General features: G+C 41.7%; 1 protein-coding gene across 3 annotated transcripts; it reads right to left on the reverse strand.

Moving 5' to 3' along the window:
* Positions 1–413: 413 nt before the first annotated feature.
* LOC308242862 (guanylate-binding protein 1-like) lies at positions 414–22,610 on the reverse strand. Of its 3 annotated transcripts, XM_080657559.1 has the most exons (12): positions 21,759–22,610; positions 13,514–13,635; positions 10,332–10,540; positions 8,624–8,751; positions 7,601–7,710; positions 6,659–6,855; positions 5,817–6,059; positions 4,515–4,795; positions 3,494–3,706; positions 2,995–3,097; positions 2,562–2,755; positions 414–1,488 (listed from the first exon to the last, which is right to left on the reverse strand). In XM_080657559.1, exons 3-12 carry the CDS (start codon positions 10,519–10,521, stop codon positions 1,372–1,374), a joined length of 1,776 nt encoding a protein of 591 aa, XP_080513685.1. In that variant the 5' UTR covers positions 10,522–10,540; positions 13,514–13,635; positions 21,759–22,610; the 3' UTR covers positions 414–1,371. The 3 variants fall into 3 exon arrangements, with proteins under 3 accessions (XP_080513685.1, XP_080513686.1, XP_080513687.1); XM_080657560.1 differs by lacking the exon at positions 13,514–13,635; XM_080657561.1 differs by lacking the exons at positions 13,514–13,635; positions 21,759–22,610 and having other exon boundaries at positions 8,624–8,801; positions 10,332–10,466.
* Positions 22,611–23,721: the final 1,111 nt, after the last annotated feature.

Below are 23,721 nucleotides of genomic sequence, written 5' to 3' on the forward strand. Positions count from 1 at the left end.
TTTCTTGGGTATATAGTTTTCTGTATTATTTAATTTCTGTCTTCACCACTAGACTATGAGCTCCTTAAGAGAGGGACTACAACTATATTCCCACTCCTTGGCAGAATATGTGATAGATACTCAACCAACGTTTTTTGAATGAATGATCCCTGTAGCCTAAGCAATGGCTGCTTTTCATGAAGCTTCATCTAACTCCCTAGGGACTCTGTTTTGAACATAGTTTGGGGGGAAAAACCCTAAGTTTTCCTGTGTTGTGTTCTATGAAATCCTGTCTTTCAAAGAACTCACAGTGAGTGGGGAAGGTAGGATGTGTGTGTGTGTGTGTGTGTAGTAGGTATATTATGTGGCACTGAGTTCTGAGCCATATTTTTTCTTCTTTCTGTTTGGATAAAAGCCTCACACACAATGGATATATATATTTAATTCATCTTTATTGTTGTATTACAGCTTTCCCTCTTTATTCCCCATTGAACCCCTCCATAGCACCCCTGCCCCCCCCACAATTGAAATATTTTTAGTGCTCAGGGAAACAACAAATACTAGGCACATGCTTTTGTCAGAGATAACTCTAAAAGTAAGGGTCTTGAACCTTCTTCTCTACAATGAGTAAAAGGAACATCATAAAAACAACAATGGAGTTGGAATCTAAGGAAATTCATACATCATGATCGATGACATAATCTCTTGGTCTTAGAATGCTTGAGCTGCATTAGAATAGAAGATCCTGTGCATGTTTAGTTATATTTCTACATAAGTATTCCATTTTTAAAAAACAGCTATTGTAGGTGGTATTGCTTTTTAATTTTTGGTTTCCAATAGTCCATTGCTTTTATATAAAAATACAGTTGAAAGTGGATTTTTGTGTATTGACCTTGAATCTTACAACCTTTTTAAACTCACGTATTTGTCCCAAGCGTTTTTGTTGTTGCTGTTTTTTGCTTTTGTTGCAGATTCCCTGGGATGTTTCTATGTGGATAATCATAGTGTGTGAGAACAAAGAAAGTTTTATTTTATCCTTTCTGATCTTTCTTCCTCCCTTCCTCCCTTCATTCCATCCATCCTTCCTTTCTTCCTTCTTTTTTTATTTCTTTTTTTATTTCTTTCTTCCTTTTGTCATATTGTAGGAAGCCTTTCATTATACTGGTTAACAGCAGTGGAGGGACTGCACATCCTTGCTTTATTCCCGAGTTAGGGGCAAAGCATTCCATTTATTATCATTAAGTATGTTAGGTGAAGGTTTTTTTTGTAGATTTTTTTTTATCAGCTTAAAGAAGGTCACTTTTTCTCAAGTTGTGACATTTTTCCAGATTCTAAAACTGCTTGAGGTATGCCTTGGGTAGAGTGACCAGGGAAGCTCTTTCACTTCGGTCTTTAGATTAAGATACAACCACCAGGATCTCTTATCATGTTTTTCTTGAGATTCTCTATTTCTCTCTGAAGTTGCTTGCTCTCATTTTGGAATCCCTCCTTTAGTAACGTGGCCTGTTCCTAAAAAGGGACAAATAAAGAGTAAATAAAGTACAGCAGTAAGCAAATCTCAACTTCTAGCTAGTTTCCACATTCTTAGTATTTAATTTTTCTTGAAATTTTCTCTACCATAAATATTCATTATACTTTCTCTTGGACATCCTAGCTGCATGATTGCTTTTCTTGAGCTTCCTTTAACTAAGAGAGATTTTGGCTTATACCTTCTAATATAGTGATAAAATTAAATTGTAAGTACCATTACTTCTATACAACATATGTGGGCAATCTTAATCATATGTTTGTTTTCAAATTTTATAGACTCTTTTACACACACACACACACACACACACACACACACACACTCAGACTGTACACATGACAGAAATAAAAATTCTCAAAATCAAAGGAAGTGCCTGAATCTTAGATCAGGGAATTTGATTTAAGCCTCCACAGCTCGGTGGCAAGAGTAGCAGGATATAAGTAAGGACATCAAGGCCCCTAACTGTCCACACTGGATTTCTGCAGAAAACTCACTACATAAACTAGGAGTAGGGCATAGCAAACAGGCAGGAGTGGCAGACACAGGTGTGAGAGGCAAGGAGTCTTTCTGCTTATAAAGCTTCTCTTAGAACCGAAGTCATACCAGGTGTGACAGGAAAACAGAGACTGTAGATTCCGATAAGTTTGAAGGTGGTTCAGATATCTTACCGATATGTGTAACCCTATAAAAGCTCATCTTTTCTGAACCTCTGTTTCTTCTCCTAAGGTATAGGTACACAGCAATTCTTGCTTCATATAATATTAAGCAAGAAATACAGATAAGACATATTTACAGTGCCTGGAAGATAATAACTACCATTGATTGAAGAATGTACTGATGAAGGACTGGATATGAGATAAAGGAAAATATTTTTTTTTTTTTTAATAAGCACACATAGGCAGGCTCTGAGTCAGGCAGATAGACAGGTATTGAAAGGTATAATTGGGCAAGCAAGGTCCTTCCAGGTTTCATGTTCTAACAGACAGACAAACAGGTCAGGGAGAGTGGACAGAAAACAGAAAAACAGAAACCTCAAGGTGATGCCATTACATACCTTAAGTTTAAGAGCCAGAGCCCTCTCTTGCTCTGCCATTAATTGGGCCCTCTCCTGCTCCATCTTCTCAGTCAATTGTTTCACATGTTCCTGATAACTCTTTTCTTTCTCCTCCATCATCTGCTGACTCTTCTTTTGCATTTCCTCCAGCATTTTTGCTGCAGCCTCTGCAGATTCAGCTTTCACACGTTGCACTGCCAGGAGGAAAGGAAGAAGACAAATTCATGTGGGTGACCACCTTGCTTTTTCTTCTTTGTGAACTTATCTGTCATTGTTGCTGCTGACTGCATTTGCCCCACTGAGACTGACTTTGGCTAGTAATAGGCATCTTTGCTCATCTGGCTCTCCTTTAAGGACCCCAGGTTGTCCAAGCCAAATTATTTAAACTTTTAAAAGCTGTTGAGGCTATGTAGTTTCTTGACTTGCTCCTCACCTTCGATCTCCTTTTCCTTTACGGTGAGAGTCTGGTCTGTCTGTAAAATTGCATCAATCAAGGACTCCTTGGACATCAGGTATGTCTGAAGAACTTCTTCACTCTAGGACCCAGAGAAAATGGCATAGTGATAGGAAATCGCTGGAAGCGCTTATTCCTATTTGCCCACCATCTTTTCCTGTAGGAATCGCTTCTCTTGGCCCTGGTCCTTGTGCTGGTCAAGGTGCCCCTGTCACAGGGTGGGCACATGCTCCAGGTTGGCCAGGCCTGGCACCCAATGAAGCAGAATCCTTTGTAAGAGATTGTTATAGATTGAGAGCCTCTGTTCTCTATGTGAGGGCTCTACTTTTGGAGCTGTTGGTGCTGTGGTCCCATATGGGGTGAGGAATGAAGCCATCGTAGAGAGAGCAGATCCCAGGAAAGGAGGTGGAGGGAGACTGGGAGGAAGGGAAGTGTGGGGTTGAGGGGAGCCAAGGAAAGACAGATAAATGCTGGTTACCTGTATTCCCTTCCTGGGTTCCTGAACATACTTTTTCTTCAGCTCGTGCATAGTCTGCATTAAGAGATGATATCCTCCTGGTTTAGAATAAACCCCCTGCTTTATATCTTCTTCTAAAGAATGGAACATATCCTTAAGTAAAGCTGAGCAGCGATCTGATGATGCTTTGATATTCTCTTTACAAAAGTCATCTCGCCTTTTTTCTAGCTGGTCCTTTAATATGAAAATAGGAAGTAGAAAGAGTACAGAGAAAATGTTAGCTCAACCTTGGGATTTTTGGAAAGGCTTCTCAAAAACCAGTCTGTGATCCCTATACAACTTACAGGCACCTCAGCAGGACCACATCCTTCCTCCTGATCCTATCTTTCTATTGAAGTCCCTTTGTCCTTGGAGGTGAAGTTCATGGCAGAGATTGCTAGCTTTATGTTAGCATTTATGCTACCCATCGGCCGGTCATAGTGGGCCATGGCTTTTTGCACTGCAGCCGAGTTCTCTATCTGGGCCAAGGCCAGGACTGCGTTCTCCATGCAGGGCAGGTCCCCACTGCTGATGGCATTGACATAGGTCAGGACTAGGTTCTCTAGTCCTACACATACACCTTTAGAAAGAAACTTCTGCTTTCAGATTGGAACAGCGATTGTATATGGAAGAAATATGGCTCAATGTAAGCCTGCTCACGATAACTAAGACTACATCTTTCTTTGCTTTTGGCTATAATATTAAATAGTCTGATAACAGCAAGCATGTAACTTGATGAAAAGCTCTGATTGTTACTTGCATGCATTTAACTAAATTATGAGAAAGAGTATTAGTTTATGCATGAAAGGAAAAAAATGTTCAAAACTTTAAGTCAATCACAATGAAATTGGTTCTTCTTATTATAATAATAACAAATAGGGGTTTTTGTCATTTTTGAAGTCTAGTAAGAATTCCTTCTCTCCTAATAAATACCCATTTTATTTTCTAGTAGTACTTTGCTTTCTGAGACCCTAATCTATATAAACATAAGAAAAAAAATTACCGCTAATTCCCTTTGAAATAAATGGTCTACATCCTTGAAGGAATTCTTCATGAAGACTTCAATGGCCTCTTTCTCACTGGCCATGTGCAGGTCCAGGAGCTCTTGGAGGGTTTCTGTGGGCAGTTCAACCTTCTCACCCATCTGCTGGTCATAGTGGGCAATGGCCTTTTGCACTGCAGCCGAGTTCTCTATCTGGGCCAAGGCCAGGACTGCGTTCTCCATGCAGGGCAGGTCCCCACTGCTGATGGCATCGATATAGGTCAGCACCAGACTCTCCAGCCCTACAAATAAAGAAAAAAAAATAATGTTCGCTGTAGGTGGGGTGAGGAAACAGTCCATCCTCTAAAAATCTGGTGATATCTCTCAACACTCATTTGGCTCACAGCATCTATGTCCTCAGCATCACCTAGAAGTTTGCCAGAAATGCAGACCCTCAGCCTTTGCTCCAGATCAACTGAATTAAATCCTCCTCTGGTGAGATCTTGGGTGATATGGATACATATCAAAGGGTGAGAACCTCTGTTCTAGGCACCATAAACCTGTGTTTATTGAGTGCATGTGCTTTACCACTAAGCACCATTAGAATAGGAACTGTACCTCTCATTCATGTCTCTACCATCAGTTCTGGTCCATGGTAAGCATTTATAAAATCAATATTTGTGAAACAATGAAAAAGAAGTCCTCTGCCCTGGCCAGGTGGCTCAGTTGGTTGGAGCATCGTCCCATGCACCAAAAAGTTGTGGCTTTGATTCCTGGTCAGGGCACACACCTAGGTTGCCGGTTTAATCCCTAGTTGGGGCGCATGTGGGAGGCAACTGATTAATGTTTCTCTCTCACATTGATGTTTCTCTCTCCCTCTCAAATTCATGGAAAAACATCCTTGGGTGAGGATTAAAAAAACAAAAATAAATTTTAAAAGGAGTCCTCCATTTTATTTATTCTGGCAGAACACTGTCCAAGAGAACTTTCTGTGATGATGGTCCTGTGCTATATGTGCTGCCCAATATTGGAGACCCTAGCCATGTAATCAGAACTGTTAATCTTCTTTAATTCTAATTAGTCTACATTTAATTTTAGGTAAATGTAGCTACTACACTTGTCTAGTAGCTATTATATGGGATAGTACAGGTCCAGCTTATTAGGGCAATTTTAAGCAATAGAGCTTTTTTATTTGTCCTTTTCTATCTTTACTCACCCACGAAATCTGACTAAGAAAATCTATTAGAAATGTTGTGTCATCTAGAATGTGCCACAGTAATAGTAGTCTTAACAGTGAAAGTAATGACCGGGAAGTGAACTCACGGGGTCCATTGACTTGGATGCCTCCTGAAAGAGTTTTGACTTTGGAATTGGTAAAGATGTAGGAACAGAAGTCAGCAGCTTGTTGCACAAATTCGGGGTCCAGCTCATCATCACACATTGTCTCAAGTTGGCCTAGTTTCTTCCGATGAGTGGGCCGATCAAAAATAAAGCATTTCTTCTTTGGGAAGAACTTTCGGATACAAAGTCGGGGCAGGTTAAAATTTTTATCTTTAGGACTGGTACCTGGGGAGAGATAAAAAAGGGCTTTGCTTAATATAGGTGCCTGGAAACTTTTTCTGTAAATCTCCAAATGGTAAATATATTTTGCTTTGCAGGTGAGGTGGTTTCTTTTCCAAGTATTCAATTCTGCTTTTATAGCATGAAAGCAGCCATGGACAATCTACATAGTATTCATCCAGTAAAACCTATTTGTACGATAGCTGGCAGGCTGCATTGGCCATCATTTGCCTGTGGACTATAGTTTGCCAACCCCTGGCCTAGAGCATTGTTATGCTTTAATCTATTTTCTTTAAATAAATGCCCACTCTACTCCATATTCTTTGGCTAATTACAGCATCACAAGCCCTATGCAGGGAGATAAAAATCAATCTGATCACAGTACAGGGAAAGGTGAAAGATAAAGAAATTTGTTCTTAGAACAGGAGAGAATATACTTCAAAATAAAATCTATGAACTTAGATATAAAACAGGCATTAATTCTTAGAACTAGGCAGCTGAGAAGAAGTAGAAAACTATACATGTAATAACACTAAATAGAAACATAAAAGATTATGGTTGTAGTGGCTTGTGGTTCCCAATAATCAGTTCTCAGTCCCCGTTACCTTGCTTGAGTTTGAGTGAATTCTGCAGGTACTCGTCTGCTGAGACGGGTTGCCCATCTACTTCCAATTCTAGGGAAAAATCCCTCAGCGTCCACACAAAATCTGGAAAGAAGCTCACAAAGTCAGCTGAGTCCTCAACCTCATTTGCATCAGGTGAAGATTTTGCCTTGATTTTATCTGTCAGCTCTGTCACATAGCTGAGTAGCAAACTAAGGAAAAATGGTCTAAAAGAACAGCACCCCTCATGCCATAATAGTCCCACATATTCCAAAACTTTGTTTTGGCTTTGTTTCTAACCCAAGTGTTAATTCTTCCTGCCCTTGAATTATTTTTTATACTTTCTCTTTTTGTGCTTGATTCGCCAGGATTCACATTCTGCGAGCTGATTTTTAAGTACAGGGCTCCCTGCCGGGGTTCTTTTCCCAGCCTTTCAAAGGGTTCAGCATTATGGCGAAAGGGGCTGTGCGTAGATTCAAGAAGGAATCCAAAGACGACGAAAGATAATTTTGAAAGGCATTGGGGGTCAGAGGAGCCTCAGCTAAAGGGAACTGAAGACTCTCCTTCTTCACTCAGGACCCTGCATTTATTCAACACAATTTGTCCCAAGGCAAGGTGGACATAATACACTTCAAGGGGTATGGTATCAAAGGGTAGAGAAGCATTGTCAGTTTGGGGAATAGCCTACAGATGTTCAGGTGTTTGACCAAAAGGAGGCAATAAAATACCCTGAGCTGTCTGGCAGTTAACAATAATCCTATTCAGGTTTGGGGGAAGTGCCTTAGCCGTTTCCAACAGGTAAACTACATATGTGGCTCAGCCATTGCAGAGCCTCCCAAGTTTCACCAACCTTTTGGCGAAACTCTTGTAATTATTCCATGCTGGAATTGGTTCTCGGCACCTACCCTCTGATTTTGATGCTGTTCTGGATCACAAAAAGGATACTGCAATTGGTCCATGGCCTGCTGGTTTATGGTCCCCATGCTATTGTACACAAAGGTGCTGCTCAGCAATATTGCCAGGGCAAAGATCCAGGAATCATTTTGGTTGTCACCCTGGAAATCAGAACACATTTGGGCCAGGATTATGCTTTATTCTCATGGCACTTTCCAGATCAGCAGTAGTAAACGGATGCTCATTTAGTCCAGTGGCTTTTTTAGATTAATGACTTATAAGAGGAAAACAAATCCAAAAGAAAATGATTGTTAGTAAGACTTGGACTTTGAATACTCTTCTGATTAGTATTTTTGGTGACACGTATTCTCACTAAGTCCTCTTATGACCATTGGCAGATAATTGAAAAACAAATAGTCCAATCTGGTGGGCACTCTAAAGCCTTAAATGTAATTTGATTTTCTCTATGTTTTTACAGCAAAATTGACTTATGTAAGAGTAATAATACTTATACCTATTATATCTAGTCATTATTATTTACCTAACACTTTCCATTCTTATTAAATATTAAAAACAATACTATGAGGCAAATATAGACCGTTTGCATGGGTTTTACAGATCAGAAAGCTGAGGTTAAGACAAGTGAAATAATTTGCTAAGACCACTTGTGTTAATGACAGAGTTTAAATTTAAACAACAGTTTAGGACTTCTGAACATTAATCCTTAATTAAAGTTCTCTGTAGGATAGAACTCATGGCTGATTTTGTTTATAGTACCTTTATGCATTGGTGTTAACTGGTTTAGCTTATAACCTCTTGGTAATAATTAGAAAACTATATAATGACCACTATGCTCTTCTGGGATTCTGCCTTATATTTTCATTATCCTTGATTGCAAAACTTGGTCTCCTAGCATGTAAACAGAAATGAAAAAACACATATGGTTTAGTACCAGCTCTTATTTGAATAAAAATAATAATAATAAAATTTTAAAAAAGAAAAGAAAAAATATTAAATAGTGTAGACAACCCAGAAATGAGGGGATTGTGTCCAAATTAAATCTTTAATACTTACCTTCTCTACATCTCCCAGCCCCTCAGTGTCAAGCAGAACTAGGGTGTAGTCTAGTTTCTTAGGGTGAGGCACACACCACATCCAGATGCCTTTGGTGTGAGACTGAACAGTGGAGCCCAGAGAGAAGCCTTCAGAGGGACAGGAGAGGGAGGAAGTTGAGTTTTCATAGCAGATGTGTCTTAAAATGGAGATAAATGTAAACATAATCAAGGTAAGGAGAGACTATAACCAGTGGCCTGACTGGCGTGGCTCAGAGGTTGAGTGTCAACCTAAGAACCAGGAGGTCATGGTTCCACTATGGGGCAGGGTACATGCCCTGGTTATGGGCTCCATTCCCAGTGTAGGGTGTGCAGGAGGCAGCCGATCAATGATTCTCTCTCATCACTGATGTTTCTAACTCTCTCTCACTCTCCCTCCTCTCTGAAATCAATAAAAATACATTAATAAAAAACTACAATCAATATTGATTTTACAGAGAAACAGGGAAATTCAAATATCCAATACATAAAAACATTCAACCCTTTTTATTATAAAAACATTAACAAATTAGGACTAAAAGAAAACTAACTCAACATAATAAAAGTTATATATGAAAATCCTTCAGCCAGCATCACACTCTATGGTGCAAGAGAGAAAGCTTTTCCTTCTACAAAATTATCCAAAATAGTTCAAAGACTACATGCAAGAGCTAAAACTATAAACTTCATAGAAGAAAACATACGGGGAAAACTTCATAAAATTGAATTTGGAATGATTTCTTGTATATGACATCAAAAGCATAAACAACGAAAGAAAAATAGATAAGTTGGATTCAAAATTAAAGCTTTTGTGGGTCAAAGGATACTATCAACAGAGTTTCATAGGTATCCTATGGAATGGGGGAAAATATTTCTTAGTTAAGGGATTGATATCCAGAATATATAAAGAAGTCCTGCAATGCAACCCCAGAAAACAAACAAGCCAATTAAAAAGTGAACCAAGGACTTGAACAGACATTTCCTTAAAGAAAATATACAGATAACCAATAAACACATAACAAGATAATTAACAGCACTAGCTATCAATGAAATACAAATCAAAACCACAATGAGATACTAATTGATACCATTAGGATGATCACTATCAAAAAAATAAAATAACAACCTGGCCAGTGTGGCTTGTGGGTGAGTGTGGACCTATGAACCAGGAGGTCATGGTTCGATTCCCAGCTTGGGTTGTGAGCTCGATCCCCAGTGTGGGGCTTGCAGGAGGCAGACAATCAATGTTTCTCTCTCATTGTTAATGTTTCTATCTCTCTCTCTCCTTGTCTGAAGTCAATAAAAACAAACTACAATAAAAAACACCACACACACAGCAAAATAACACGTATTGGCAAGAATGTGGAGAAATTAGAATCCTGTGCTTTTCTGGGAGAAATGTAAAATGATAGAGTTGTTGGAAATGATACAGTGATTCTTTAAAAAATTAAACATAGAATTCTAGAAAAAGAATAAAAATTATGCCTTTAAAAGGGAAATTAAGGAAAGTGGGAAGAGACAGTGAGTTGACTCTTTCAGATCATAGTAAAGATAAGAACATAATTATAGATTAAAAGCTCGCTTTCAATATTCCTCCCCATCTCTACCTTGCTTTTCCTGTAACACCATACCCAAAGCTGGGGTGTGGGTGGACAGAAGGGATCTGGCAGAGCTTTGCTGGTGCCCCTCACCTTGTTTCTGCCCAGCCAGCTTGTTCATCAGGTAGGATTTGCCTGTGCGGTAGAGACCCACAATGGCCACCACCACAACAGGCTGTGTAATATCAGACAGGATCTTCAAAGCTTCTGGGTTAACCACTAGTTGCGTGTTAGTGTTCTCAATGAGGCACACCGGGCCTGGCATCTGGATGTCTGAGGCCATGTCCAGGGTGTCACCTTATCTGCAAGCAAGGAGATGGGATGGATTAGAACTTCCATTCTTAGTAGATCAAGAACTTTCACCAGGTTATTTTGATCCAGAAGGTAGAGTCATAAAATTCTCCAATGTGGCCAAAAGTTCTGTGTCAACAGTGAGATGGATGAGAGGAAGATTTGTATTATTTTAGAAAGTTACAGAAGTGCAATTGAAGGAGTACATTAAAAAATATTGGTATGACAAAGACATCAACATTTAAACACTTTAATGAACAAAATCTTTAATTTACCATAGAAAACTTTCTTTTTAGGTTCTCAATAAAATATTCATACTAGAGCCCGCCTGGTGTGGCTCAGTGATTGAGGGTGGGCCCATGAACCAGGAGGTCAGGGCTCATTTCCTGGTCAGGGTACATGCTTGGGTTTCAGGCTTGATCCCCAGTAGGGGATGCATAGGAGGCAGCCAATCAATGTTTCTCTCTCATTATTGATGTTTCCACCTTTCCGTCTCCCTCTCTCTAGACATCAATAAAAATATTTAAAAAAAATTATTTGCTAGGCATGCAATATAAAATAGAATAGGGTTTAGAGAGTAGTTTATATCCTGGCCATATGTAAGGAATTTAATATTTATTTGTTAATTAATTCTACTATGAATAAAGACTTTTGGGAATAAATGTTTCATCATTCGATGTATGCTCTTTGGACAATTTTCACAGATTTTTTTTTTTGGTAATCCCCACTGGAGGATATTTTTCCGTTGATTTTTAGGGAGAGTGGAAGGGAGTGGAGAGAGACAGAGAGAGAGAAACATCGATGTGAAACAGACACTTGAATTGGCTGCCTCCTGCACATGCCCCCACCACAAACATTCAATCCACCCTTCATCCAAGGGTTGACACTATAACTACTGTGCAAAAACAGGCAGGGAATTTTTCACAGATATGAAATGTGTGTTTTTTTTACTAGTTGTGCTTATTTTGCAGGAGGGTTCACAGGATTGTTTACACTGCTATTCTGGAAGTGGAACCAATATAACATACATTTGCAAATTTTATAAAAATGTATGACTGTATGAAAAACATGACTAGAACATGCCCAAAGCATTGATATGGGCTTGTGCAAGCCAGGGGCCCTATACAACAACTTCATTAGCTTCACAAAAAATTAGCCTACAGCTAAAAGGGGGTAAGACTACAGAACTGCAAATACTGAATGTTGCCAAAAACCATGTTTGTGTATACATGTGTGTGGTGTAAGGGAACAATAGACTATGAAATATGGATTAAAAGATCAGGAGGCAGATCAGGAGAGCCTAGGTTGCTTGATGAAAATATATTTCCAGTTATACACTTGTAGGTTTTCTGTTTTGTTCTGTTTTTCCATTTGGTAGAGGAGAAGAAGAAGCAGGAAGAAGACAGGAGAGGAGGAAAAGAGCTGAAAGGAGAGAGAGAGAGAGGTCTGTCAGACAAGTAGGTGATGAGTAAAGTTCATGCCAAGCCAAGGAATTCAGAGGCAGTTTCCAGAAAGCAAGAACAAACCTGCTTGAGAGCACAGAGAGGTCAGGTAAACAAAATGTTGGCTTTAGCGATGCAGGTTTATTAAAGAGAAAACTCTTTAGTAATGTAGTGGGGCCAAATTCTACTTGTAAGTGGTAAGAAAGAAGTTGGCCCTAAAAAATTGGATCTAGTGGACTGGGGCTATTTTTTATTTTATTTTATTTAAAAAATTAATATTTTTTAAATTACAGTTGATGATCAATATTATATGAGTTTCAGTGTGCTACATAGTGGTTAGACATTTGTATACTTTAAAAGGATCCCTTCTATGGGTCTAGTTCTAGTACCTACAGGTCAGCATACATAATTATTACATTACTAGAGGCCTGGTGCACAAAATTGTGCACGGGTGGGGTCCCCCGGTCTGGCCAGCGATCAGGGCTCATCGGAGCATCTTACCGAGTCCCAATCAGGGCTGATCGGGGCCAGCTGGACAGGGGAAGGGGCAGAGGGAGATTGGCCGGCCAGAGGGAGGGGCCCAGGCGGTTGGCCAGATGGGAGAGGGAAGGGCTGCAGAGGTTGGCCAGCTGGCAGGGGGGGGGGGTCGCAGGAGGTTGGTCAGCTGCGCGAGGTTGGCTATGGGGGCACACCGACCACCAGGAGGCAGCTCCTGTGTTGAGCCTCTGCCCCTGGTGGTCAGTGCGCATCATAGCGACCAGTCTTTCTGGTCATTCTGCAGTAATGGTTGCTTAGGCTTTTACTATATAGATTATTGACTATATTCCCTAGGCTTTACTTTACATCCCTGTGACTGTTTTGTAACTGCCAATTTGTATTTCTTAATCCCTTCCCCATTTTCACCCAGCCCCCATCCTTCCTCACATATGGCAACCAGAACCTGGGTTACTTTTAAATGAGTAATCCACTTTGAAACAAAGCTCATCTATATGACTGAAATGTCTGGTGATTTTGTGAATCTTCATCTTTCAGTCTGAGTTTCAGGTTTTTCTTTCTTCTTTTTTAACAATGTCAGGTGGCTGTTTATGCTGCATCTCATTTTTTATGCTTCTTTCTCATGAAAATAACATATCTGTAGCCCTTTCAGTGTGTCAGCTGCAGTCAGATCAGATTAAGCAAGTTCCGTCAAAGACAATGGTAATTTAACTGTGTCTGCAGCCAACACAACCTTGGCAAAGAGAAAGACAATCATAATGCATTTCAAACTCTGAGCTTAGCCCCATGTCTGCTGTTGACTAATTCCTCCAGGCACCGTAGTGACACTTAGGGATTGCAGCGACCTGATATCGATGGGATTGAACCTCACCATCTCTCCCACACAGGCTCTGCTGCAACCTATCTTCATGCTCTTTTTTTGGAAAATGATCTGACCCTTATAAATCTCTCCCACCCTGCCCCAACCTTATCCTAGACTTTATTTCTCAGAGTACAGGTCCTGTAGACATGGAGAGAAAGCTGCTTTGAAGAGAAAATAGTTCTTACCTGTTTTTTCTCTTCAGTATAGGTTGCAGTGGTTTCGTCTCTGCCTTTCACTGGATGGGATGATTGGGCTTTTATTTAAACTCTGATGTGACGTGGTGTTCCTGACTTCCTAAAGTACTTAACTAGAAATGAAGGGTTTAGAGTAATGTGAAACTGAAAGCACTGAGTAAAATGCAGTAGTGACTCAACAACCATGAAAAGAATTTCTGCAAGCTATGAAAACGTGAGGGTGCATGGCTTTTACAGGATTTCTTATTTTGTTCATGTCAGGCCAGCAGAGGACATTTGGCTCAGCTGGACTAGAAAGTCCCGAAGGAGAAAGTGGCCCCAGCCTCATTTCATGGAACAACCTGCGGTCACCCTATCTGGTGCAACAGGAGGCAGTCACACAGAGGGCAAGACAGCAGGCCAAGGATAACAACTGCAGCTTACAGCCCACAGCTCAAGAGCCAGCACTAATCGTGTTGAAGGACAATGGACTCCATCTAATCAGACTAGAACTCTTATATCCCCCAGCCTCCGCCCCTTGCGGTTTTGCACATAAAATTCAACCCCAAGGACAGTGGAGAGTGAGTGCTAACCTTCCCTTGTTGTGGCTCCATCCCCCCCATTCCCTCTAATGAACTTCCCTCCTGCTTGTTTGCTGTGTCCACCTAATTCCTTGAGTGACTCTAATCTTACAGTTCAGTTTGACAAAAGCTCCATTGCTGGTGCCTGGTGGGTGTGGTCAATAAGATGTGGCTCCCTCTACCCTCTTTCAAGCAGGGTAAGGTATGTCGCTGCGAGAGGCAAGCCACCAGTATTTCTCATCGCCTCCAACACTGAGTTGCAGACACTGGAGGCTGGGGCTCCCAACCTGCACCCCGGCCCACTCATAGAGTGAAGGCTCTAGCTGATGCATAGCAGGCTGAGATTGCCTGGCCTGATCACCCTCCCCCTGGCTCACTTGCAGGAAGGAGTTTCCAAGCTGGGAGAGGCAAGTGGGGAAGACCAGAGGCTACCACCTCTGCCCAGGGAGGAGCAGTGGCTCAGAGATATTTGTCCGGGGAGAGAGGCAGTGCATAGTCACTGAGATCTCTGAAGTTCTCTCCCAAATAACTGATTTTATTGAAACAGTGTGGGGACTTGAGGAAACTTTATTTCTAGCACATTGACTTTACAAAAAACACGAAAGGAGGTTTTCAGGCAGGAAGCAAGTGACTTCAAATGGAAAAACAAAGAACAGCGCTAAGGGAATTGTGTAATTATAAAAGACAGTATAAATGCAGATTTATTTTCCTTTCTTCTCTTAACTGGTTTAAAAAGCAATTGTATACAACAATTGTATTGCAGGGCCCATGACATACTTAAATGTAATGTATTTAGCATAACAGAATACAGATATGATACCTGATAGTAAGGTGAACTCATAGGAATAAAGAAAAACAGAAATTGTAAGTCAGAAAGCTAATATAACAAGCCCTATACATTTATTCTTTCTCCTTCAGCTTCTTTCAAGACATAAAATTATATAAGTTAATAACTTTCAAAATGTATTGTTGGTGTTGTTACATATACAGATGTAATTTGTAATATATATGTAAAAAATAGCACTAAAAGGGGGTAAGGGAATAGAATTTCAGGAGTAATAGTTCTGTATCTCACTGGAATTAATTTGGCAAAAATTCCAGGTATATTCTTTTTCCTTTTAATTTTATTGAATTTATTGGGGTGACACTAGAAAATAAAATTATATAGGTTTCAAGTGTACAATTCTGTAATGCATCATCTGTATATTGTATTGTATGTTTACCACCCAAAGCCAAGTCTCCTGCCCTCACCATTTAGCCCCCTTTATCCTCTTCTACCTTTCCACCCTCCTTTGCCTCTAGTTATCATAATACGTTGTCTGTATATATGAGTTTTTTTCTTAATTTCTTCGCCTTTTTCACTCAATCTCTCAATCCCCCTCCCCTCTGAGGACCTGAGAGTATTATGCTAAGTGAAATAAGCCAACTCAGAGGAAGATAAATACCATACGATTTTACTTATATGTGGAATCTAATGAATAAAATAAACTAACAAAATAGAGTCATAGATACAGAGAACAGACTGAAGTGCATATATATATATGCATGCCCTGGAGCACCACTAAGAAAACAACAGATCTCAATTAATATCCTTTCATCTTAAGACACTGTAAAATAAGAGCCACCTAAATCCAAAGTAAGCAAAAGGAAAAAAATAGAGATGTATGTAAATGATATCAATGAAATAGATAATGGGAAAAGATAGAAAAAAATCCGTGAAAACAAAAGCTGGTTCTTTGAAAACATAAGCAATTTTGACAAACTTTTAGCTAAACTGGCCATGAAGAGAGGACAGGAGACTCAAATTACTAAAATCAGGAATGAAAAAGAGGACAATACTATTGACATCACAGAAATAAAAAAGATTATAGGGCAATACTATGAACAACCACATGCCAACAAATTAGATTAAAAAGTGAACAAATTCCTAGAAAGACACAAACTACTGAAACTGTCTCAAGAAGAAATAGCTCCTCTGAATAGACTTGTAACAAGTAAAGAGATTGAAAACTACCACCAAGAAAAGCTCTGGCCCCAATGGCTTCACTGGTGATTTCTACCAAACCTTGAAAGAAGAATTAATATCCATTCCTCACAAACTTGGCCAAAAATACAAAATTCCCTTAATGTTATTTTACCACATACTTTCTTTCTCTGTCTGAACTACTTGAGAGTTAGTTACAGACAGAATGTCTCAATAATCCACTGTATATTTCTTTAAAAAATTACCTGGAAGGGTAATTTTTTTAAAGGAAATACATCTTCTGCTTCCAATCACAAAGCCCATTTCCTTCTATATTAGCCATCTGCTGATGTCCTTGTAGATGCTTGTCTTTTTGGTTGTGTGAAGCATGTGTTTGTGATGGAAAAACTGGTTTGTCTCACAGAACTTCATGAGCTGTTTTCCTGCTTTGTTTCTGATTCCCAGTACAAATTTACCAATGACATTTGATTCTGACATTTGATTTTCTACTTGTGCATTCCAGTAACTGATTGTTATCGGCATGTCTTGTTTAGATGTGTGGTCAGTTTCTTCTTGAATACTTGGATAAAAGCATTCAATTTCATTTTATTCAGCTCAGTAAAATGAAAAAGGAAGAGAGATGGAAAAAAGAATAGAAAACCACAGCAATGATTTGCCACTTCCTTCTGTTTCACAGTGTGGGGCCAAACCCCACATGTGCTGGGTCCCTGTTGTCACAATCACCAAACACTGCTGTGGTTCTAAACTCTTTACAGGTTTTATTAACTAAATTCAATTTATTCTTCAGCACATGCATATAATGTAGACATTATTTGCATTTTACATGGCAGTAAATACAGTTTAAAAATATTTAATGTTTTTGTTTGTTTGCTTGTTTTTTTTTAATTTTTTTATTTTTAGAGAGAGAGGAAGGAAGAGGGAGAAAGAAAGAAACATCAACGTAAAGCAAAACAACCTTCTACTTGTCCCAGACCAGGGATCAAGCGCACATCCTGGGCAAATGTCCTGACCTGGAATTGAACCTGCAACCTTTTGCTGCATAGGACAGCACCTGACCAACTGAGCCACAGTGGCCAGGGCTAGTGGTTTGTTGATAGTGTTAGGGTTGCCAAAGGAGGAACACACGGGCCAAAAGGGCTAAAGAATTACGAATTTACTAGAGACCTGGTGCACCAATTTGTGCATGGGTGGGGTCCCTCGGCCTGGCGGGGGATCGGGGCTAACGGGGGCCATCTTGCCCAGTCCTGATTGGGGCCAATCAGGGCCGGCCGGCCAGGGGAAGGAACTGTGAGAGGTTGGCTGGATGTGGGAGGTTGGCTTTGAGAATGCACAGAGCACCAGGAGGCAACTCCTGCATTGAGCATCTGCCCCCTGGTGGTCAATGCACATCATAGCGACCAGTTGGCTGGTAGACAGGTTGTAACAGTCGCTTAGGCTTTTATTTATAGACTAGAGGCCCGGTGCATGAAAATATGTGCACTGGTAGGGGGGTCCCTCAGCCTGGCCTGCACCCTCTCACAGTTCAGGAGTCCTAGGGGGTGTCCCTCTGTGGGAGGCGACCTGGTGGGCCAATCAGGATCAGGGGATGGCACCACCCCCATCACCCCGCTGTGACTTTTGCGGGCCTATCTCTGAGGGATCGGCCCAGCACCACCCCATCACCCCACCGCAGCCGCGCTGGTGGCCTCCCTCTGTGGGAGGCGACCAGGTGGGCCCCCCAATTGCCCCTCAGCCACGGTTGGTCACCAACCCCCCCTTATTGCCGTTCCCTCCTCTGCCTGCTGGCAAGCACCTTGGCTGGCTTGGTACAGCCTGCTCGCTGGCCCCACACCCTGCTGACTAGTCATTCTGCTGTTCGGTCGATTTTCATATTATGCTTTTATTACATAGGATTATATAGGATTAGGTCATCTGGATACCAGATGGGCTGAACCCCAAAATGGCTCCAGCACCGAAAGACGGGAGTCAGAGGTTTTTAAAGGACTCTAGGCAGGATTTTTCTGGGTGGAGAATTCTCTGTGCAGGTCCAGATTCTGGGAAAGCACAGAGGGGAGAGATAATGGTCTTAGCAAGTGGAATGTCCATTGTGAAGTGGCCTGAAGGTCAGTTCCCAGGGGAGGGGGTATCGATTCAATTATTTGATCAGACTTAACAGATAGCAGTTCACTGAGTCATAAGGCCCTGGTGATTGATTTGGGATTTCCTCAAATGATGAGCCAGTGTGTTAAAAGGAAGGTCAGAGGACATACAGAAGGCCAAGAGATATATGAAAACATGCTCAAAGTCACTAATCATGAGAGAGATGCCAATCAAAACAACAATGACATACATTTCACACCTGTCAAAATGGCTATCATCAATTAACGACAAGTTCTGGCGAGGATGCGGAGAAAAAGGAACCCTCGTGCACTGCTGGTGGGAATGCAGACTGGTGCAACCACTGTGGGAAACAGTATGGAGTTTCCTCAAAATATTAAAAATGGAACTTCCATTTGACCCAGTGATCCCACTTCTAGGAATATATCCCCCAAAATCAGAAACACCAATCAGAAAGAATATATGCACTCCTATGTTCATAGCAGCGCAACTTACAATAGCTAAGATTTAGAAACAGCCTAAGTGCCCATCACTAGATGAGTGGATTAAAAAACCATGGTACATTTACACAATGGAATATTATACTGTTGTAAAAAAGAAGGAACTCTTACCATTTGCAACAGCATGGATGGACCTAGAGAGCATCATGCTAAGCGAAATAAGCCAGTCGGAGAAAGATAAATATCACATGATCTCACTCATTTGTGGAAAATAATGAACAACATAAACTAATGAACAAAAATAGAGCCAGAGGAAAAAATATTTTTGAATATAATAGAAGTAATCCTGTTATATGCAGATTTTTAATATTGCCTACAACTTTTGTGATATTATACTATGTTAGTACAGTTTTGGTAATATTATTATACTTAAAATCCTTTTTTCTTGGGAAAAAAAAGGAAGGTCAAATTAGGTTCATCCATGGCTCTGTTTGCAAATGTGGACTGAAATACTGCTGCTGTGAGTCCCCCTTTATCTTCACTGCCTGTGACAGTCTGACCAGCCCTTTTATCAATTAATGTCTCTGACTCATGTTTTTCTCACGAGTGAGGAATATCTTGTGTCCACTAAGGACAAATGGAAAGTATTTGTATTGAACACACATCCTTTGTAAATGGAAGCAGGAATAGACTAGATGTCAAGACAACGGCTCTTTCTTGTTTAGTACTATTAAGTTTGTGCAGTTTTTGTGCCTTTTGTTTTCATGTGAGGCTGTTTGAAAAACATTCTAGGGACTTTTCCTTTTAAATGCTGGGTAGAGAAAGGTGTATTTCCTCTCTTCCCAGTGTATTTGGAGTTGCAGACTCTAGAATACATGTATTATTCTAAAAGATAGCCACAGATCCAGTTAATTTGCATGTTAGTATTATTACATTAAAAATTCATGTGAATTTATGTGCTTAGGGATTTCAAAGGCTGTTCAGACAGACTCTGAATTTCAGGTGTGGGATGTTTTTATACTAATCTGCTTTTCACATGAGGAATTCCATGCAGGATGTTCTAGGGTACTCAGCAGCAGGAAGTCATTTATTTCAACTGGGGTCACTGAGTCTCATATACATTGAGGCAGGACCAATAATCAGCAGCATGTGCGTATAGAGAGTGTATGTGTGGTGTGCACAGCACTGTGCTAGGTGTTCAGGAGTGGATGAAGATTAATTATACCTAGCCATTGTCCTAAAAACTACTTAATCTGGTGGATGAGACTGACTTGTACTCAAATAATAAAAGCAAAGGGATTAGCAAGAGAGGGAAGGAGCTAGTCTCAAGATCTCAAATTGGAACATTTAAAATTTTACCCAAGAGAAATTTACTTTGATGTCAGTCATAGCAAATAGATTGAAATTTAGTTGTTTTTTTTTAAATGACCTGTTGTTCTTATTCATATTTAAATTTATTTCTTAACTATCTATTCTGTTCTGTGGTCTATTTATCCTAGTAAAGCTCAGCACCACACTTTAAATGACTATTATTTATATTTTATTTTAGTAATAAAGAGGCCATTAGTTTCCAGTGCATTGTTTTGCCTTCCCTTACCAACCAATTCTTCTCAGTAAAAATCAGGGCACTTCGTGAAGTTCCTCCAGAATTGGGGTTATATTGGCTATAACAGGCATATATAAACTGATTTGTAGATACCATTTTTAGCTAATTTCTTTCATTTTGGAGTATGGATTATTGCTCTACTTATTTAAAACCCTATTTAGGATTTTATTTGTTTAGCATATTATTTCATTATTATTACCTTTTATTTTGGTTATAAAATCTAGGCTAACAGCTATTTTTTCCCAACATTTCAAAAATATTCTAACCTTGTATTGTTGAAAACCTCATTAATTATAAATTCCTGCTTTTTAAAGAATGTATCATTTGTCTTTGGCTGCTTTTGACATCATACTGTTGTCTTTGTTTCAACAAAAACAAAACAAATCCATAATAAAGGCCTCTGTGATTGGATGGGAAATGCCTCCAACAGGCAGATTGGTTGTTCTGAGTCCATCAAATTATTCTTGGCAGAAAGCCAATTAAATAGAAAACAGACTGAAAGCTACAATTCTATGGCCATACCTTCTTAAAAATATTCTGTATTTGACCAATCTTTACACTCTTCTCTACATCTCTGCCCTCTGCTAAAAATAAGAATTATGCTACCAAACACGAGAGGATTTTTAAAATGACTTAAGTATTTTCTCTAAAAAAATTTCACATCACTCATTCACAGCAATGTTAAAGCAACTATAAAACTAGCTGTTTTAGAAAAATTTAAGGCTCAGTTAAAACTACCACTAGATGGGACTTTTAGAGATTAAGGTCTCTATTTCCTTTTAGCACAACTTACAAGGACTTTTAAGTAGGGACTGCAGAGAACTATCTGACAGCATACAGCTAAAGGCCAACTACCCCCAAAACATGTACTGTACTTTTTCAAAGCCCTGGCAGAATTTAACGTGGGGACAGTTTACTATGTAACAATGCATTCCGTGCTTTTGTTTTTCATCAGCAGTCTAAGCATAAAGATGCTAAAAGCATTTTAAGGCCAGCAAAACCAAATTCCTTTCCAGTGACTGGATGGTTGCATTTTAGCCTTCCTAAAATAGCTGACAGTTTACGCCAACTACCAGCGACCTGCGGTCAATCTGGAGAACTGACACCATGAGAGGAGGAAGCTGATAGGGACAAGTCCTTCATGAGCAGAGTAAGGGCAGATTCTAAAGGACTACTCTAGTTTTTGCCATCTCCCGCTTCCATCGCGTCGCCCAGATAGCAATTGGTCTTCAGTTGATCTTTTGGCCAAAACCCGGTGTCAGGTTTCAAACAGGTTTTCGCCAGCTGGGCTGCCACCAATAGCGAGGGGCTTCCCAAGGCTCCTTAGAGGGTGGAAACCAGGCGAGGAGCGGTTGCGGGGAGACAGACAGCAATCCTTTCCCAGGCCACTTTGTTTGCTGGACTTCCACCCCGGAAAGTGCTATCAGACCGAGAGCCTTCATGTCCACCCATGCCACTGCGCTCGGGGCCCACGCGGGGCTGGAGCCATAAAAGCCCCCACCTGCCTGCAAAAGAGGTGGCGCCCAAACAAACGAGCCGGGGAACTTACCCAGTTTCTCCCACGGGGCGAGGTGACAGGCGAGGACGCCCAAGTGGATGGCAGCGCAAACCTTCGGGGCTCGGACGAGGTGAATCCCTTCTGCTTCTGGATGAGACCCCACAAGTGCCCCCGGGCAAACGGTGCCGCCTCCCGCCGCCCGCCATGCCCGTCGCACACGGCAAAAAAAGGCCACCGAGGAGCGAGCGGAGGCTGCAGCAGCCGCCAGAGCCGGGAGGCCCCCGCCTTCCCGGCAGGGTCGCCAGCCTCTCGGGGAGCCGCCGCCGGGCCTTTCCCCGAGACCTCGCCGCCAGGAAGAGCCGGCTGCGGGGGCTTGTCTTCAGAGGTCGGCTAGGGCTCCACCAGGACGACAGTACCGTCCTCCATGCACTTCCTCCGCCCTGGTGGGAGAAGAGGCTCACTCCCAGCGAGTTCAGCCCCGCCATGGCCGCCGGCTGGCCCGGATCCGCCGCTCCCACGCCGTCCTCTGAATCTGCCATCCCCCCGGCCTTGGAGCTGAAAGGGGGAGGGGGCGGGCCCGGTGCGGAGCGGGGCTTGTCCCTGAGCTCTGGGCAGGAGAGCTCTCCGGGCTCCATTCTTCATGAAATGTGAACACCCACCAAGCTCCCCGACACCTCGGAGCTTAAGCTTGGTTCCATCCTGGCTGTAACCATTTCTTCTCAGGAGGATGAAAGAAGTTCGGTTTTTCTTTCAGATGAAGGCAACCAACCAAACCACAGCTCCCTCAGTTTCCAAGTGAGCAAGAGTGAACGCTCGGAAGGAAGTGACAGACCAAAGTTCAGGATGTAACAGGAAATTGTGCTGTACAGGCACGATGTGGGAAAACAGGATATTCTTGATCCTAAGAAAACATATCATATATCTGTTAAAAGGTGTGCAGTGTAAAAGGATCTCATCTGCTTTGATATTGAAGCAGAATTTTTGGACTGCGCAGGATGTCCTGGACGGGAAGAATGAATCCACCCGCGGAAGGTGGAAATTTATTGAAGAACAAGTACAGACTCCCACACAGGGAGGAGAAAGAGTCCCACTGAGTTCCTTTCCCTACAGCTTATAAAGGCTGTAGATCCTTGTGCCTTGATAGCCCCTCTGATTGGTCACTATTCCCTTAGACTGGTTACTATAGTAACTCCTGAGCTCAAAGGTCCAACCTCACATGGGACCTGTGAGGTTTTTCCCTCCCTCCCCCTTCTTGTTTTCTTATCCCCTTTGGGGTTTCTTCTCCTTCTGGTTGAAGGGCTTCCTTCCCTTTATTCTGTAAACTAGTGGCCCGGTGCATGAAATTCATGTACGGGGGGGGGGGGGGGGGTGTCCCTCAGCTCCGCCTGCACCCTCTCCAATCTGGGACCCCTCGAAGGATGTCCTACTGCCAGTTTACAGGGATCAGACCTAAACCGGCAGTCTGACATCCCTCTCGCATCCAGGACCTCTGGCTCCTAACCACTCACCTGCCTGCCTGCCTGATTGCCCCTAACCACTCTGCCTGCCGGCCTGCCCCCAACTGCCCCCTGCTGCTGGCCTGCTTGCCCCCAAATGCCTCCCCATCAGCCTGATCACCCCAAACTGCTTCCCATACCAGTGTGCCCCCAACTGCCGGCCTACTCGCCCCCAACTGCCCCCTGCTGTCCTGCTCGCCCTCACCTTCGCTCCTCACTGGCCTGCTCGCTCCCAACTGCCCCCCTGCTGGTCTGCTCACCCCCAACTGCCCCCACCCGCCGGCCTGATAACCCATAACTGCTGTCCCATCCTGGCCTGATCACCCACAACTGCCCTCCCCTCTTGGCCTCTAACCACCTCTACCTTGGCCCTGCCACCATGGCTTTGTCCAGAAGAATCTCTGGAAGGTCTCCCATTCTAATTAGCATATTACCCTTATATTAGTATAGATAGAGGCCTGGTGTACGGATGGGGGCCGTCTGGTTTGCCCTGAAGGGTGTCCCGGATCAAGGTGGGG

This window comes from Plecotus auritus, assembly GCF_963455305.1.
Source record: "Plecotus auritus genome assembly, chromosome: 2".
In the NCBI taxonomy this organism is placed as follows: domain Eukaryota; kingdom Metazoa; phylum Chordata; class Mammalia; order Chiroptera; family Vespertilionidae; genus Plecotus; species Plecotus auritus.